The following is a 17,917-nucleotide window of genomic DNA, read 5'->3' as shown; positions in this document are numbered from 1 at the left end:
ATAATATCTCGTTAAAGTCATGGCATCTGTAATTCTGCTCTTGTATGCTCTCACCTCCAGATAGGGTTTTGCTGTTTAAAAAACATTAAAAAAATAAAATAAAATGCCCTCCTGTTCAAAATTTTTCTTCCCCCAGAAAATTGAGATTTTAATCTTTCCAATGATGTATCACACATGCATATCGGACAATTTTCAAAGTTGGCCATATTGGGGGTCTCAGAGCAGAATTTTAAGTCACCTGAGTTTTTTCCGCCATATATTACCGTAATTTCCCGAATACCCGAACGGTAAAATGAAAGTGAGAACGTACGTCGGAAAACCGAGAGAGCTCATCGCTGTCGACACGACAGTAACAATAGGAACTATTGTTATTTGGGTTTGAGTTTTCCGAGGGACAGATATAGTTGACGGACACACACAGGAAGTTTATGTTGTCACGTTTGTTATGGTCCGAGTTGCGGAGCTTCAATAAAGGTTGACTCAAATGAGTTCAAGAAACTAAATTCTGTGCTTTATGAAGAGTGAAAAAAGCAGAATTTAACACAGACGAAATCATTCGGCCGATCAGAGTGAAGTATTACCGAAACAAAATGGTGACGTCATGTACCATAATGGTCTGCAACGGATCGCCGCATACTTTTCTTCAACACAACGTGGCCGTGTCAGAAAAAAATTTTAAAAATCGGTATATATATACATATATATATATTTCTGTCTCCATCCATGTACCCGTTTATAATGCGCACCATGATTTTACAAGTTGATTTTGGGGAGAAAAAAAAAGTATGCGTTATATTTGAGAAATTAGGGTAAATGCAAATTTTAAAAAAACATAAGTAATAAATAACCAAAAATAATTCTGATTTAAAAAATGATTAAAAACTTACAACTTCAAAAAGTATTTATAACAAATTATAATTAATTGGAAAAAACAAGAATATAGATATAAATTCAAATAAGTCTGGGCGATGTGTATTCTCCTCTAGGAATTTTATTATTTGTTTTTGTTTTATAAATCTCTTGTGACCTCAGATAGCTTAACTCCACCTGATTTATTTAGAAAAAAAAAAAGAAAAAAAAGGGTTTTTGCAGTACACTGTTAATGGTACTCACATTCATTTTAATGGGAAAAGATTTTTTTTTTTTTTCCCCCCATTTACAAGCGAAATTAAGGTCATGAATCAGGGGCCTGTAAAGTCAGCTCTACCGTAACGTTGGGCACAAGTCAACATCATTGCCGATGAAGTGCATTTTAATTTCGCAGAACAGGTTGAGCAGTATCATATTGAATGGAAAGAGCTATTGGAGGGGCACTGTCTTCTTACCGGATGTACCGATCCCTCATGTCTGGACTATCCGTTTTACATTATTCATACGGGGGAGGGAGTGACTGCTTGGCCTTATCCCCTCCTGTATAAAATGAGAAGTTGGCGTTAAAGAAAATACAGATGGAGAAGGCCAGCAGGCTCGTAGTGTCACAAGATAGAGCCCCCTTGAGAACTTCTCCTGTGTCCAGTGGTGACGATCGCCATCGGCACCATGCCCGTACTTTGCCTGCTTTGTCTCACGGCCACTTTGGCTGCGTTCGCGCGGTCAGTCATCGCCGCGGGACCGGTCGTCCGTTGCGACCCGTGCGACGCTGTGGCGCTCCTACAGTGCAAGCCTCTTCCCAAGGACTGCGCAGAGCGGCTGAGAGAGCCGGGCTGCGGCTGCTGCGTGACGTGCGCCCTCGGCCAAGGACATGCGTGCGGCGTGTACACGGCGCGCTGCGGCTCCGGTTTGACCTGCCAGCACCAGTTGGGCGAGAGCAGACCCCTGCAAGCGTTGTTGGAGGGACGGGGAGTGTGCGCTAAAAAACTCAACAGAATCCCAGTGACGCCGCAAAAGCAAGGTAGGGAACGTTATGCGTTTTGCGCAAAACGTGCGGTTTGCAAACACCGGATTGTTGCTGCCTATGGAAATACTGCTTTTACTGTCTGACATGTGCAAGCTGCCGTTCGGGCTTGTTGACACAAAGTGTCATTATTCGGGTATTAGGGAGACGTGGTTACTCATAGAAGCAATCCAGTTTTTTTATTTTACTTTCAATCCAGCAAAATTACCTAGAGGGCGTTTGACATGGCGGGAAGGATTTGGTGACGTAAGCCACTGAGAGGTTAATTGCTGATGATCATAAAAGCGAGTTTTTTAAATACACTGCACTACACATAAATTAAAGTAACAAAGTGTTCCTTTAATTTTTATCACAAAAATTAAAAGAAATTATCACTAACTTCATTTATGTTCAGTTTGGATCTTTTATATCGCTTCAAAAGTAAGATTATTTATATAATTACCGTATTGGCCCGAATATAAGACGGTGTTTTTTGCATTGAAATAAGACTGAAAAAGAGAAGGTCGTCTTATATTTGCGGTTCACGACGCTAGATGGTGCCAGATATCATTGAAGCGATGTTCTGTCATGACAGATCTCAGCTACTCTGAAGTTTAACCAGTTTGCATTATTTTATTGCAATGTTTTTCCTTATTCAGATTTGTTTCAAGACTACAGTTACAGTTAGACTTCACTTTAATGGTTAATGCAGTTATTGCAATTTTGTTGTTTCATAACAATAGATTGGTTTATTTACATTTTAAAAAAAAAAGAAGCCATTCATTTACGAATGTGATTGCACTTTAGTTTACATATTTAAATGTTCAGATATTAAGAATTGAATGAGGCAAAATAGCATGCTTTTTCTCTCAAATATATTGTTATAATCATTTGTTTCGGATGTACAGTAATTATTTTCTGGATAAAAATTAATTTGGTGTTCAAAAAGTCTTTTTTCAAACTTGAGTCTTGAAAAAGAGGGGGTCGTCTTATAATGAGGGACGTCTTATATTTGGGCCAATACGGTATAATAATAATAATACATTTTATTTCTAGAGCGCTTTTCAAACCACACAAAGATGCTTAAATTTGCCAGATAACACTAAATTACATCTGTTATAAAAATTCATTATTGCTCATGACAGTGTCATTTCATAATTATGATTACCTAATGACAACTGGAACAGTAACTGAAGAAATAATTAGCACAGAACATACATTTTGATTGGTATATATATATCTGTAGCACTGCAATGCATGCTAGGAGGCATGCTGGACAACAACACTGTTGACAGCAGGTGGCAGCAGAGGTTGATAGTGTTCCTTAAGGGAGCAGTGATGGCCAAATGAAGCTTCTTGAAGCAATGAATGGTGGCTCATTTGGTCTTATGACAGTCGTATTATTCTGCTGTCAAATAAGGTGTTACCAGTGGGTGGCGGCTTATAGTCAGCTTATAGTTCTAAAATTACGGTTAATAAGCTCTGCCTCGCGAGGGGTGTAGGGCGGTCCCCGTTAGCCGCAAAAAATGAGGGATCACTGTATTGCTATCAGAATAGCCTTGGACATTTTGGGTATATGAGAGACGTCACGAGTGATGGCAGACTATCTGAAATCCTTGAATTCGGGAAAAGAAATTCTCGCAATTGATTGGCTAAAACACTTCCAGCATCTAAAATATGGCTGCTCAAGGCAATGTTGCCTACTTCCTGTAGATATCGACCTTTATTGGTGTTTCTCTCCACTATCAGACAGCAGAAAAATGAATTTCTGTTATTTTTCATTTTCTTAAGCAAGATTCTTTCTTCTGGGATGCGCTTGATCAAAAACATGCAGTGAACACTGAACGGGTAATTAATCCCATGCTGCCTGCGCCAAAGTCAGGCAAATGTCCATCAGTGACTCGAGGTAATCACCTGTGTTGAATAAATTTGCATTTAGAGGAAGATTGTTATTCAAAACGACATGAAAATATTCTGGTCCTTCTCAAAAAATTTGCATATTGTGATAAAGTTCATTATTTTCTGTAATGTACAGATAAACATTAGACTTTCATATATTTTAGATTCATTACACACAACTGAAGTAATTCAAGCCTTTTTTTTGTTTTAATATTGATGATTTTGGCAAAAAAGTCAAGAAAAACCAAAAATCTCTATCTCCAAAAATTAGCATATCATGAAAAGGTACTCTAAAGAAGCTCATAACCTAATCATCTGAATCAACGAATTAACTCAAAACCCCTGCAAAAGATTCCTGAGGCTTTTAATAACTCCCAGCCTGGTTCATTACTCAAAACCACAATCATGGGCAAGACTGCCGACCTGACTGCTGTCCAGAAGGCCATCATTGAGACCCTCAAGCAAGAGGCTAAGACATAAAAAGAAACCTCTGAGCGAATAGGCTGTTCTCAGAGTGCTGTATCAAGGCACCTCAGTGGGAAGTCTGTGGGAAGGAAAAATTGTGGCAGGAAACGCTGCACAACCAGAAGAGGTGACCGCACCCTGAGAAAGATTGTGGAGAAGGGCCGATTCCAGACCTTGGGGGACCTGCAGAATCAGTGGCCTGAGTCTGGAGTAGAAACATCCAGAGCTACCGTGCATAGGCGTGTGCTGGAAATGGGCTACAGGTGCCGCATTCCCCAGGTCAGGCCACTTTTGAACCTGAAACAGCGGCAAAGGTGCCTGACCTGGGCTACAGAGAAGCAGCACTGAACTGTTGCTCAGTGGTCCAAAGTACTTTTTTCAGATGAAAGCACATTATGCATATCATTCGGAAATCAAGGTGCCAGAGTTTGGAGAAAGGCTGGGGAGAAGGAAATGCCAAAATGCCTGAAGTCCAGTGTCAAGTACCCACACTCAGTGATGATCTGGGGTGCCATGTCAGCTGCTGGTGTTAGTCTACTGTGTTTTATCAAGGGCAGGGTCAATGCATCTAGCTATCTTTAGATTTTGGAGCACTTCATGCTTCCATCTGCTGAAAAGCTTTGTGGAGATGAAGATTTCATTTTTCAGCACCACCTGGCACCTTCTCACGGTGCCAAAACCACTGGTAAATGGTCTACTGGCCATGGCATTACTGTGCTCAATTGGCCTGCCAACTCTCCTGACCTGAACCCCATAGAGAATCTGTGGGATATTGTGAAGAGGAAGTTGAGAGACACCAGACCCAAAACTGTGGATGAGCTTAAGGCCGCTATCGAAGCATCCTGGCCTCAGCAGTGCCACAGGCTGATTGCCTCCATGTCACGCCGCATTGAAGCAGTCATTTCTGCAAAAGGATTCCCAACCAGTTATTGAGGGCATAACCAATATAATTAAATGAAGGTTGACTTTTTTTGTATTGGTCGGATGAAATATGCAAATTTTTTTAGATAGAGATTTATGTTTTTTCTTGACTTTTTTGCCAAAATCATCAATATTAAAACAATAAAAGGCTTGAACTACTTCAGTTGTGTGTAACGAATCTAAAATTAATGGAAGTCTAATGTTTATAAGTACAATGCAGAAAATAATGAACTTTATCACAATACACTAATTTCTTGAGAAGGAATAGTATGCTTGTTTATGTTTCTGTAGAATGAGGATCGGATATTGTACTTAAACTGCATAATCCCAAACTGAAATCATTGCACTTTTCCTTATTCCTCGGCACAATAGTATTCCCCACGATGTTTGGTACTCACAGTGGTGAGACGGCACACACGCCACCACTGTGTGAATACACACAGTTGTGTGTTTAGGCATTGCTGACGTCAGGGCCTCCAAATCTCTGTGTGCAGTTCTTGTCATAGGTTATACGGGTTGGCAGCAGCATATTTTTCACCCAGCAGCCAAATTATCACACAAACACATATATCATGTGTCCACTAGTGTACATTGACACTAACAGAACACACTCAGCTTGCCTTCTACTTGTACCCAATTTAGTGCAATCGAGCTTTGCTTAAGAAACTAAATATATAGAGTAGTATCGTGCTTCACAGACCTGCAAGCCTTTACATAATTAACAGAAACATGCATGCTATCTACCTTGATGTGCATGATGAGGAGGGGAAATGACAGATGTCCTCATTGGTCAAATTCTAAAAGTCCATCCTACTGTTATCCACTGCTGTCACTCCCACAGACTTTTCCTTCTCCGAAATAGGCCCTCCTGACCACAGTTTGGGCTGTTTACAACCTTGCCCTTATACTGTGTAAATGTATGACAACGTCTTTAATGATTCGATTTTCTCTCAATGTCATTGGAAAATCTAAACTTTTTTTTCTTTCAAAGTAACATTGCACGTGTCATAGGAGAAATATTGTTGTTTATTTAGAAGATTGTTTCATTGTATTTTGACTGTTGACGGAATGTAACGGAGACATTACATGTTGGCATCCCATGCTGTTGACATCCTGTTTTGTTTTTCTTACTTCTGGGCCGTCTGGGAGATTGTGGAGTTTCACCGCGTCATAAATTGATCGGGTGGTTAGACAGGAATGGCAGCTGCAGCTTGCCAGCCCATGAGCTATACCTCTTACAAGGAATGTGACGTTTTGTTTCGTAAAGGGATTTCACTTGACAATCATCTAAAGCTGTGATAAGCCTTTTCTGGTGGACATTTTCTGTGATACTTTTCCATCCACCCAGTTTTCTTTTTCTAGGCTTGGATACAGAATTTTCGGAACGTCTGTACATGTCAGCAGTCTTCTGCATGATTGTTTAGTCTGCTGACCTATATTGAGAGATTGTTTAAAGGCTCAGTGAATCTTTGTATGTGTTTTGAATTAGTTAGCTGATCATGATTTGATAAGGATTTAATAATCTCTAATGCCTCACAAATTACACAATTTCTTCAATCTAAGATTTTTGCCCGGCAGACAGACCTTCATCTTCCTACTATTTGTTGCTGAATATTGAACAATAGTGTAACTTTGTGATAGGTGATCGCACTCAATTGCGCACTCTATCTCTTATTTGTTTTTTTTTCTCCCTTTAGAGTGTGGATGCCGACAGCGTGTTACACCTACACGTTGCCTGCAGACCGGGACACACAGTTGTGATCATACACCCAAAGCTGGCAAAATGATTATTCAAAGTGCTTTACATCACACAACAATTTATGATTATTTATAGTTGTAGCGAATGTATTGACAAATTTGTCACCTCGAGTCATGTTTGGAAGATACACCATTCCATCATTCAGGAATGTGCTCAGGCTATTGAAACAGGCCTGGACAAAAATTACGGTACCTACAACCTTTTTGAGGCAGACACTTCAATCAAACGATTTCTGTCACTGCCAGTGACACTTGTGCTCTGGTCAACAGGTTTTTTCATTGCCTTTATTAGTAAAGTGCTGGTTGATATTGGGGTTGTCTGATGCGCATGGTTTTAAGTGTACTCTTTAGTGAAAGTACCATGAAAAAATGTTCTTTTATATATATAGAAAATCACGATATGGGCCATTTTATATCACAATATCAAGATGCCACAGTATAGACAAGTTCCAGAGGTACTTCCGCTTTACTTCCTTATATCTGCAAGCAACTTCTGTTTTAGAATTTCTCCATTCGAAACAGCAGTGGAATAGCATAACTCATCAAAATCCCTTAAAAAAGACAATTTGGAAATACAGCATCCATCTGCCATCATCATGACAGGGGAGGACAACATGTGCATGAAGGCAGATGTGGAACCAAGCTCGTGCCACCACACCGGGTGTTTTTGTAGCCATGTTGCCGCTATGTTATGAAAGGTACGTTCTTCCTATTCCTGCATTTTCATGTGTCCGGTGCTCAAAAAATACTGAAGCTAAAATCTTGCGCATGAAACGACTTGTTGCCTTTGATATTGTTATTACGATGATGATTGTAATTATGATGATGTTTAATATTATTTACTACAACCACTGTATCTGCTGTTAGCCTGTTGCTAATCAGTACGTGTAAATGGCACAATTATAACAACGCATACCTTTTTGTTTGTTTGTTTACATGTGGAAAACATCGTTAGGCAAGGGAAGATAAGTTGATTTACCTCACTTACTGTACGTTGATGGACACATATAAAGACTACATGCGTTCTCCCTGAGCTGAGGCTGGAGACGGTGGCTCGCCTCACGGCGGATCGTCACGTCGATCCTGAGATCCAACTACGAGCTTTTTAACTGCAGCAACTTTAAGATACTCTATTGTAGCTGGAATTACTGAGAACAGCGGGATAAAGCCCGTCCGGATGCCGCCGCGGGTCAGCGTAATGTCGGCTCAAAGTTTGGCGAGGCTCTCAAGCCGCTCCGGAGCTCTGCTGACTGATATCACATTCTCGTATGCTATTTTTTCTAATAATTTTGTAAATTGTGATTTATCAACCTGTTTTGCACATGCACCGATCGTTTAAAATAAAACAAGAAATGGAATCATATTGTCCAAATGTTTTTCATTGCGATCAATATCTGCAATAAAAAAACAATGACATACTATTTTTGTTTATATGTACATACCCTGTAGCATTTCCTTGTAACAACAAAATCCATGTCAGCCCTTCTGCATATAATGTGTAATTTCATCTCATTTTGGTCACTCAAGTGACCATCGTATCCATCTATACCTCATGTCAACACTGGCTGACAGGTTGTTATAATTTTTTCCACGAATGATCAATGAAGTGATAAGAACAATCACACAATCTCCTTCCGTGGGTTTCTCTGGCTTGATTTTGCTGTTTTAACTTTGTCAACACACTATTGATTTCAACCGCAACTCATGAGGTTTTTTTCTGTACGGGAAGTTCGAAGCAGAAATTTTCCAAGATGGTGCCGCCCATATTTCGCTGAGGAAACTTGTCTATAATACATTTTCAATTATTTGGTGAAAAATTACAATTATGACAGCTTGTCCCCAACTCTATTCTTGTATTGACAATAAAATGGCCTGCTACAAATGTTAAATCCATCAAATGGTGCTGCAACCTAAAAATATCCAGTGCAAAAAGCAGCACAGTAGTATGTATATTTTTTCTCAAATGTAAAGATATCTAATCATCTATATTTTTTCTCGAATGTAAAGATATCTAATCATCTACTAGTACTTGGTACTACTGGTTTTGACTTTTAAGACTGTTGTATAGTAAATTACCATAATATCATTAGTTCTAATTTAAATAATACTGATATTGAACAAAGAGGCACTGTTATAGTGTCACTAACTATCTCATGTACGTGGATGATGTGGTGGTGCTCTCCCCATGCAGTGCTGGCTTGCAGGAGCTCCCCTCAATATGTTCCCAATTTAGTGACCCTTTTGGCATCAAATATAACTCAGGGAAAAGTATCATTTTCTGATTGTGCGCGCTAAAGAAGATATGACTGCTACATTCCCTCTGTTCTTTCAGGGCAAAATAGCTCTGAATATTTGCAATGAAGCTAAATATCTCGGCCACTTCATATCTGAAGACTTGTCAGGTGACAGGGATATGCATCGTCAATGCTTTGAAGTAGACTTCATAATGTATTGACGGGGCGCGGGGGCCGATTCATAGGGGGCCTGTTTCCGTCAAAGCTGACCAGGTGGAAACACAGCTTTTTCCGTTGAAAATTCTTGTGAATAAATGCTTAAATCCCTGTATTCTTTATACCCTAAATATGGACGTAAAACAGTCTCGGTTCTTGGTTAAAAGCAAAAAATGTTATTATGAAGTCTATGGCTTTGCAATGCAAACATGCTTGAAAGAAGATTTTCTTTGCGATCCCTCCACGTTAAAACCTCACTGTTTAGGGCATACTGCACACTGTTTTACACTGCTCAAGGAACATGGCTAAATCCTTGCAGAGGCTAAATGTAGCCTACAATGATGCCCTGAGGCTGTTACTGCATGTGCCTAGATAGTACTGCACCAGCTAATTGTTAGCTATGGGTTACCCACCTTTAAGGCACTTTTAAGAAAATTGATGTACAGCTTCATGTGCCGGCTAAAGGAGTCTGAAAATAATATTCAAATGAATTTAACGGACCCTACAAGGAGCTTTAGATATTGTTCGAGCCTGTAGCGCCATTGGAACAAAAGCCTGTTTTTATGTCGGTAAAAGCCAGTGACTTCTTGATGTTTTTTTTTTTTTTTTTTTCCTTTCTAGTCACTTTATTACGATAACTAATAACTTGACTTTTCACATCAGAATTGTTCCCCTAGAATTAAAAATAATATCTTCTGTGATGGCCTCTACAAATTTGGGCACGTGTGTGGGCTTAAGTGTGTATGCGAGAACACACACGTGCACAGTTTGCTAATTTTATGGTAGTGTGCTTCATGAGGTCTTGCCACTCATTGGACGCAACGTAATATTCAAAACATAACATTTATTTTGTTTACTCATGCAGACCATGGCCAAAATCAGGTTGAGGAAAGTCTTACCAACAAGACGTCTACGCTGAGTGTGGTGCCTGTTTTTTCATCTGTCAAAGAGAAGCACAGTGGAAGTCTGATGGATACCAGGCCTCCATTACACAACAAGCTGATAAAGAAAGATCAGAACCGAAAGACTCACAGCTACAAGGTGGAATCAGTGTCAGAGGGAGGAGCCATTATGGATATGCAGAACTTCTCCCTGGAGAACAAAAGGGAGACTGAGTATGTAAGTCAAACAAAATGAGATTTCTACCAAAAAAAAAATGAAGATGCACTTTCATTCACTGTAACTTATTTGTTTACTGTGTTTTCATTATTTTTAACCCTACACATATACTACATATACTTTAATGCAACGTTTCTAAAAAAAATGTATCAAACTATAGCAGCCTCCAATGTTATTTTCTCATCGGACCAGATTCAAGTTTTACGTCTAATAAATGCCTTTGATTTTAAATGTGAAGGGTATGTCAGTATATACTTTAGGGCTGCACCATGCACCAATAAGATAGTCGCACTGACACACCATCGCGGCGCCGTTAGTACTCCTTGTGACGCTACAATATAATATTCATTCATACAAATGAATATTTTTATTCGGGACGTAATATCTTACTTCATACGTAGAGTGGTATGAAAAAGTAGCCTTTTGGAATTTCTCGCATTTTTGCATAAAATCACCATCAAATGTGATCTGATCTTTGTCAAAATCACACAGATGAAAAAAAAAGTCTTTGCTTTAACTAAAACCACCCAAACATTTCTAGCTTTTCATATTTTAATGAGGATAGCATGCAAACAATGACAAAAGGGGGAAGAACAAGTGAGTGAACCCTCCACCTAAGGAGATTTAAAGAGCAATTGAAACAGTTTTTTACCAAACAAAGTCAGGTGTGTGCCCAATCACTGATGAGTGGTTTAAAGCTGCCCTGCCTACTACAAAACACACACCTGGTAAGAATTGTCTTGATGAGAAGCATTGTGTGATTGATGGCTCGGTCAAGAGAGCTGTCTGAAGACCTGCGATCAAGGAATGTTGATTTGTATAAAGCTGGGAAAGGATACAAAACCATCTCTAAAAGTCTGGATGTTCATCAATCAACAGTCAGAGAAGTTGTCTACAAATGGAGAGAGTTTGGCATTGTTGCTTCTCTCCCAAGGAGCGGCCGTGCACGCATCAACTGTATGTAAAACTATGGCCAAGAATTATGTTCATGCGAGGACTCCACGGAGGAAGCCACTGCTGTCTGAAAAAGAAACATTGTTGCTCATTTAATGTTCGCAAAAAAGCACCTGGACACTCCACAGATGTTATGGAAAAATACTTAATGGACTGATGAAACCAAAGTTGAATTGTTTTGGCACACAACGTCATATGTGGAGAAAAAATGGAACAGCTCACCAACATCAACACCTCATCCCCACCGTGAAGCGTGGTGGAGGGAGCATCATGATTTGGGGCTGTTTGCTGCCTCAGGGCCTGGACAACTTCCAATCATTAATGGAAGAATGAATTCAAAAGTTTATCAGGATGTTTTGCAGGAAAACCTGAGGCCGTCTGTCTGACATTTGAAGCTAAAAAGAGGGTGGATGTTGCAACGAGACAATGATCCAAAACACAGAAGTAACTTCAGAATGGTTTCAGAAGAACAAAATACACGTGCTGGAGTGGCCAGGTCAAAGTCCAGACTTGAACCCCAGTGAGATGCTGTAGCATGACCTGGAGACAGCGATTCATGCCAGACATTGCAGGAATCTGATTGAACTACAGTAGTTTTGTAGAGAGGAATGGGTTAGTTTAGTCCCAAGATTAGTCCCGATCAATGTGCCAGACTGATCTGCAGCTACAGGAAGCGTCTGGTTGAAGTTATTGCTGCCAATGAGGGGGAACAAATATTAAATGTGATGGTTCACGCACTTATTTTTCCCCCTTCTGTCATTGTTTGCATACTATCCTCATTAAAATATGAAAACCTATTAATCTTTGGGTGGTTTTAGTTAAAGCAGACACTTTTTTTTTCATCTGTTTGATTTAGACAAAGATCAGATCACATTTGATGGGGATTTTATGCAGGAATGTGAGAAATTCCAAAAGGTTTAGATATTTTTTCATGCCACTGTATGTGCCGAATAAAGATATTCATTTATAGCAAAAGCCACGTTCGCGTCTTCAGTAGAGCTCATTTTCAAATTCCACGCCAGAAGCGGAATAACTTCCTAGTTTATCAGTACCTACCCTTTCCGATAGATTCGTCCACTCAGCGATGAGTGTATTTTTTTACTTGTTCCTTCATGTAAATTTTTATGTTTTTTGATTTGCCGTTTCTTAATGTGATTTGTCGTTGTGTTTAATAAGTTGTTTTTTGTTATGTGATTTGCTGTTTTAGTTTTTAAATACTGCCGTTTTGTTGTGTGATTTGCTTTGGGTTTTTAAATTGGCCATTTGGTTTTTTTGATTTGCCGTTGTGGTTTTGAATTTGCCGTTTTGTTTTTTGGTTTGTCGTTGTGTTTTTGAATTTGCCCTTTTGTTTTTGGATTTTCCGTTGCGTTTTTGAATTTGCCATTTTCTTTTTTGATTTGCCGCTGTGTGTTGCACTTCAGGACCACTGTACAAAAGAGCATTCAATGTGAATATAAAATACAATTCCCCAGTGTTCTTTCTATGCAGAATTATACTTTATTTTCACAAAAGCAATTAATGCATTCAACAATAAATTAAAATATCTGAGCTTATTAAATATTAAATGATGATCGAAGTACAACAAAAGAATAATTGGCTAACTTCCACAGCAAAATTCTTGCCTGGCACGGCCAGACTGTTCTCCCTGTGTTTTTCAAACACTGAGAGAATAGTCTGGGACCCAACCCATTAACGGCCTGTCGAGCAAGTACAAAATCAATCGACAAATCAGATTTGTTTATTTGCGTGACGTGTTCTTAACGAGCAACGTCACTCTTCCGCATCAGAAGTCGTCTCCACAACAACACAGATGGCGAACAGGAGAGCCGAGAATATGTTCCAATCCACGGTAAAATCAGTTTTAAATTACCAAAAACACATCGACACAAGTCATTGACAACAGTCTGTCTCGCGCTAGCCATGTTGAATAAACTCCGCTCTCCTCGTATGTTTACTTCCGCGCGCAAGTACCACGTCCAGCCCGTCGCTGATTGGTCCGCTGTGGCTTGCTCCGCCCTGGAAATTTTATCCGCTTAATGGTGGCCAGACTCAATAGCTGGAAAAGCGGTGAGTCTGGAGTACCAGGCTAGCAAAACTCCGCCACCCTAAATGCTATATAATGCAAAACATTTTTTTGTTTGTTTTTACAATGCTCTTAACAAATCGGCCAAACACATATTCCCACAAAAAATCTGCTAAATATACCTCTAAACTAAATTACAAATGCATGAACAATCATTTTAGCTCAAACAAAAACTTGCAACCTTATGGGGAACAGCTGGATCCAGCCATGTTAGATGAGTTATGTCATATTCACTGTTGCTACTAGAGGGCAGTCTATCTATCCAAATCAATAAATCTAAATGCAAACACTTAAAAAACAATTCATTACAACGCCACTCTCATTAAATGAATCTTCCAAGCAGCAAAATTTGATTCAAAGCTTTTTTTCCAACCGAATTACTTGATTTAATCGATTAATCTTTGCAGCACTAGTATCCTTTTTAACACTTGCAAATCGTGATTTATATACGGTCACTGTTTTATGTACAGACATGTATTTTCTCCACATGTGTTAAAAATATAAAGACAAATCATGCACAGAAACCTTTATCTGTGGTATAAATTGTGCAATTTCAAGTAAATGTTTAAAAATCAAGGAGTAGGGCCTGCTTGTTGAAATAATCATGGTCAAAAAATATTTCTAGGCATGTGCCGGTATGAGATTCTGATGGTATGATAAACGAGGAAAAATATAACGGTTTCACAGTATCACAGTATTGCAATTACAGCTCTAAAATGTGTTACTTTGAGATATCTGGGTTAAAAAAAAATCCAGTGAACAAGATATTTTTTCAAAACATATTAGCAAATTGGAACATAAGTACAATGTTAAGTGAAAATAAATAACCAAAATAAAAAAAATATCAGAACAAAAATAATTGAATTATTTCCCATAAAAAGCAAGTGTGTATTCCTCGCATCATGTGTACATTGTACACAGACACGTTTTACCACCGCTAGACACACTAAACACACTGGAGTTAACTCGTAGCTGGTGGGAAACATTCATGACAGTGTTCACTAACCTTTAATTTTGTATGAATGCGAAATCATATTGGAGGTATTGGCTCCTCGGCAGCCACCCTCCGTAAACATGTTTTACATGTCAGTTGGCCCTCCTCTAAGCCGTGGCCGTCTGTAACTTTTCTGTAGCGGAAATATTCCCATAGCAGCGATTTCGTTTTCTTCGATGGGGGAAAAAGTTCAGAAGTTTCACCTCCTTTAGCCATTGTGGAGCACAGCTGACTCACTGACAATCAGCAGCAGCCTTACAGGTTAAAAGGAGGGATTTCTCCCTGCATTTTTGGGAGATAAAAAAAATAGCTTATACCTTAGGAACGGTATGACGGAAATTTTTTGCGGTTTTGAAACCTTGACATTTTAATACCACGGTATACCTTAAAACCGGTAATCGGCACATGCCTAGTTTGATAGAAATCAAAATGTGAGAAAACAATACCATTGTTAGACATAGATGTATGTGCAATCCTGATGTCAGTTTGTCATGTCCCCACAGGGCCCATGTCGGAGGGAGATGGAAAGCATCTTAAATGGCCTCAAAATCAGCAATGTGCTCAATCCAAGAGGGTTCCGCATACCCAACTGTGATAGAAGAGGCTTCTATAAGAAAAGACAGGTGACTAACTCTACCGGTTTCATTTTTGACCGCCCCCCCTTTCTTAAAAACACACCTGTATACATACTAATAGATCCACCACATGCCTGAACACTTCTAAAAAATGCTTACTAATTCATCCCACCCACCCACACTTGCACAATCCCCCTTTTTTGCTCCTGTGGTTGCCTTGACAGCCGCATCAACACTATATTATCTGAATGACTACAACCATGTATTACTCCAGTCAGTGCAGCCGTCTGACTCATGCCTCACAGGAAATGAGGTCGGTCAGGTGTGTGGTGTGGGAGTATGTGGGGGGTAGGGATGTAAGAATGTGGTTTGGGAGTGTGTGTGGCATGGTAGATGTGGTGACAGGAGAATGTATGGATGGCGCTTGTTTGATGGTGGTAGTTGGTGTGGGGTTCTCTTGGTGAGGCAAAAAACAAATGGTGGTTTAGTTTTTCTTGTCTGTGGTATAGACCTGGGCCACCCAAAGTCAACCATTTGTAGGGTAACGGCATGAAAACAAGGACACTAACGCATGTTGGCAGAGGCCTCTTTTATACATACGTAAGTTGCACCATTACAGTCAGCCTCCATGTTCCTTGTTTAAACAGAACTGATCAGTGCGGGTATCTGAATTTATAATGTGAAACTTTGAAAGTTGAACAGTCTAATAGAGTGGTTCTTAACCTGGCTAATGGTACTGAACCCCACAAGTTTCACATGTGCATACAACCCTTTGGAATTAAATACTAAAGATTTTTTTTTCAAATTCAAAACCCATATAGCTAAGCAATAGCAAGCTAATGTCTGAGTGAATTCCTATTCAAATTACTTCAAATTTCAAATATACTACAAATAATTGTGCCTTTTGCTGTGGATTTTCACATTGGAAAATGATTTCTTCGTTCTTTGTCTACGTTCTCATTTTAGTGTTGCATCCTTTCATCACATACTATTATTACAGTGTAAAATATGACGCAAATGTTTTTTTTTTGTTTGGTTATAATTCCTCGTACAAAGTATGGGTCAACCTTCCATTAAGCAAACCAGTTTCTCCTCCCATTAGATAGATGGCTAGCAGTTGGGGGATAAAAATAGAATTACGGGAAGCTTGTAAATGGGGGGCAAACCAGTCCAAAACGTCTAAAACAACACTTTGCCCTGAGTCAGTGTACGAAAATGGGGCCCTGTGTGTCTTAACCTTTGCTAAACCCCTTTGACCTACGTACTGAACCCCTGGGGTTTGATCGGACCTAGGTTAAGAACCACTAGAATATATTAACATTTGTTCCAGGGCATAATGTCTCCACTTTAAAGCATTTATAAAGTTTCAAGTTATATTTTAACATTTCTAACTAGCGCCACACCTGCCTTTCTGCTAAGCAGTGTGACCAAACATCCATTGCAGTTTGCGTCTGGTACTTAAATTTAATGATGACTGACAGGTTTGTAGCTTTGATCTTGCCAGAGAAGCTTGGTAGCTCTATGATCAAAGGCACAAATGTTACAATCATCGTTAAACTTTCAGCCCAGGCATAAGTGTGCTGTGGCAACTCATAGTGTAAGTGAGAGGCTGTTCTCAGCAACGTGAGTGTCAGAGTGTGAGTAGATTTGAGTGGACTCACTCAATGAAGCATTTAAAAAAGACAACCATTTTTCTATGTTATTCTTGTTAAAAAATGTTTTACATTATGAAGGCGGCACAGTGGGACAGTAACATGTTTAGAACTTTTGTCATGAAAAAAAAAATCATATCGAGACACGGTATGGACAGATTCTCAAAATCAGGTGACTCAGTTGCAAATATATGCGATTGGGACATCCCTATTCTGAACTGTATTACAAGTATTATCCACTGATGAAATAGAGCTACTCACAGTTTGAACTAAATGGAATAAAGTGTTTTCCAATGAGAGTGATGTCCAGGTGTAGTAATACTATCAGCTAGGCCTTCACGATACAGTATATCGTTTCAACATTACCATCGTGATGTGCGTACTGTATGTCCAAAAGTCCCATTGCAGGACGTGTGGTTGTTGTTGTTTTTTTGAACCCACAAACTTTTGTTTTGTTTCATAAAAGCAGCAAGCTGCTCCATGCTGCACACAGCCTCTCTTCAGCAATCTTCATCACTCACAGATGAACCCCCATAGCCTGGATTAAAAAGTATTAAATGAATACAACATGTTCATGCTGAGTCAACCAAAATCCTGCCAAACAGAGCTTTTCAAGTCAACTGGTGAAAATTGTTCTAGTTTTAATATCGTAATATGTATCACAATATATTGTAAACTCACAGAAAGTTGCAGTAATTTTTTAAAAATCAAATATCCTTCAGTCCTATTAACCACAACATCTTGAGTTTTGTGGTTCCTGTCAATATCATAGACTTCATAATGATATTGACAGGACACATTCCGCAGACACGCCTTTAAGTAGGGGGCCGTCCCACAGTCCGCTTCAGTCAGTCGAAGTGGGTCGCAGTTATTCCCACACACATGCAGCGATCCAACGCTGGATTTAGGTTGAAAAAGTATAAAAGCTGTACCACATACAAACAGGAAGGATTGTCTCAGGAGTGATTTGTTCGAAGATTCAAGGTAATTATTATTTTTTTCGTACCATGCATGCAGTTTGAAACATTGTCAAAAAAAATCAATGGGAGAAATTAACCGCTATGGCATTGGCGTCATAATTTGCAATAATAATGTAAAATAATCGCTAACTGCCCGGTTTTTTGCTTTTAACCAGGAATAGAAACTGTTTTACATTCATATCTATAAAGAATTC

At 39.3% G+C, this 17,917-nt stretch overlaps 1 protein-coding gene across 1 annotated transcript in view; it reads left to right on the top strand.

The window, feature by feature from the left end:
* Positions 1-1,292: 1,292 nt before the first annotated feature.
* igfbp3 (insulin-like growth factor binding protein 3) overlaps positions 1,293-17,917 on the top strand; it is a 58,397-nt gene continuing 41,772 nt past the window's right edge. Inside the window, exons 1-3 of the mRNA XM_057841132.1 lie at positions 1,293-1,891; positions 10,232-10,485; positions 15,020-15,139. Of these exons, the coding sequence (XP_057697115.1) occupies positions 1,540-1,891; positions 10,232-10,485; positions 15,020-15,139 (726 nt within the window). The 5' untranslated portion in view covers positions 1,293-1,539. The remainder of the gene's footprint in view (positions 1,892-10,231; positions 10,486-15,019; positions 15,140-17,917) is intronic.

This window comes from Corythoichthys intestinalis, chromosome 7 (assembly GCF_030265065.1).
Source record: "Corythoichthys intestinalis isolate RoL2023-P3 chromosome 7, ASM3026506v1, whole genome shotgun sequence".
Lineage (NCBI taxonomy): Eukaryota > Metazoa > Chordata > Actinopteri > Syngnathiformes > Syngnathidae > Corythoichthys > Corythoichthys intestinalis.
Note: the sequence above shows the minus strand (reverse complement) of the source record. Positions and strands in the feature narration are given on the sequence as shown.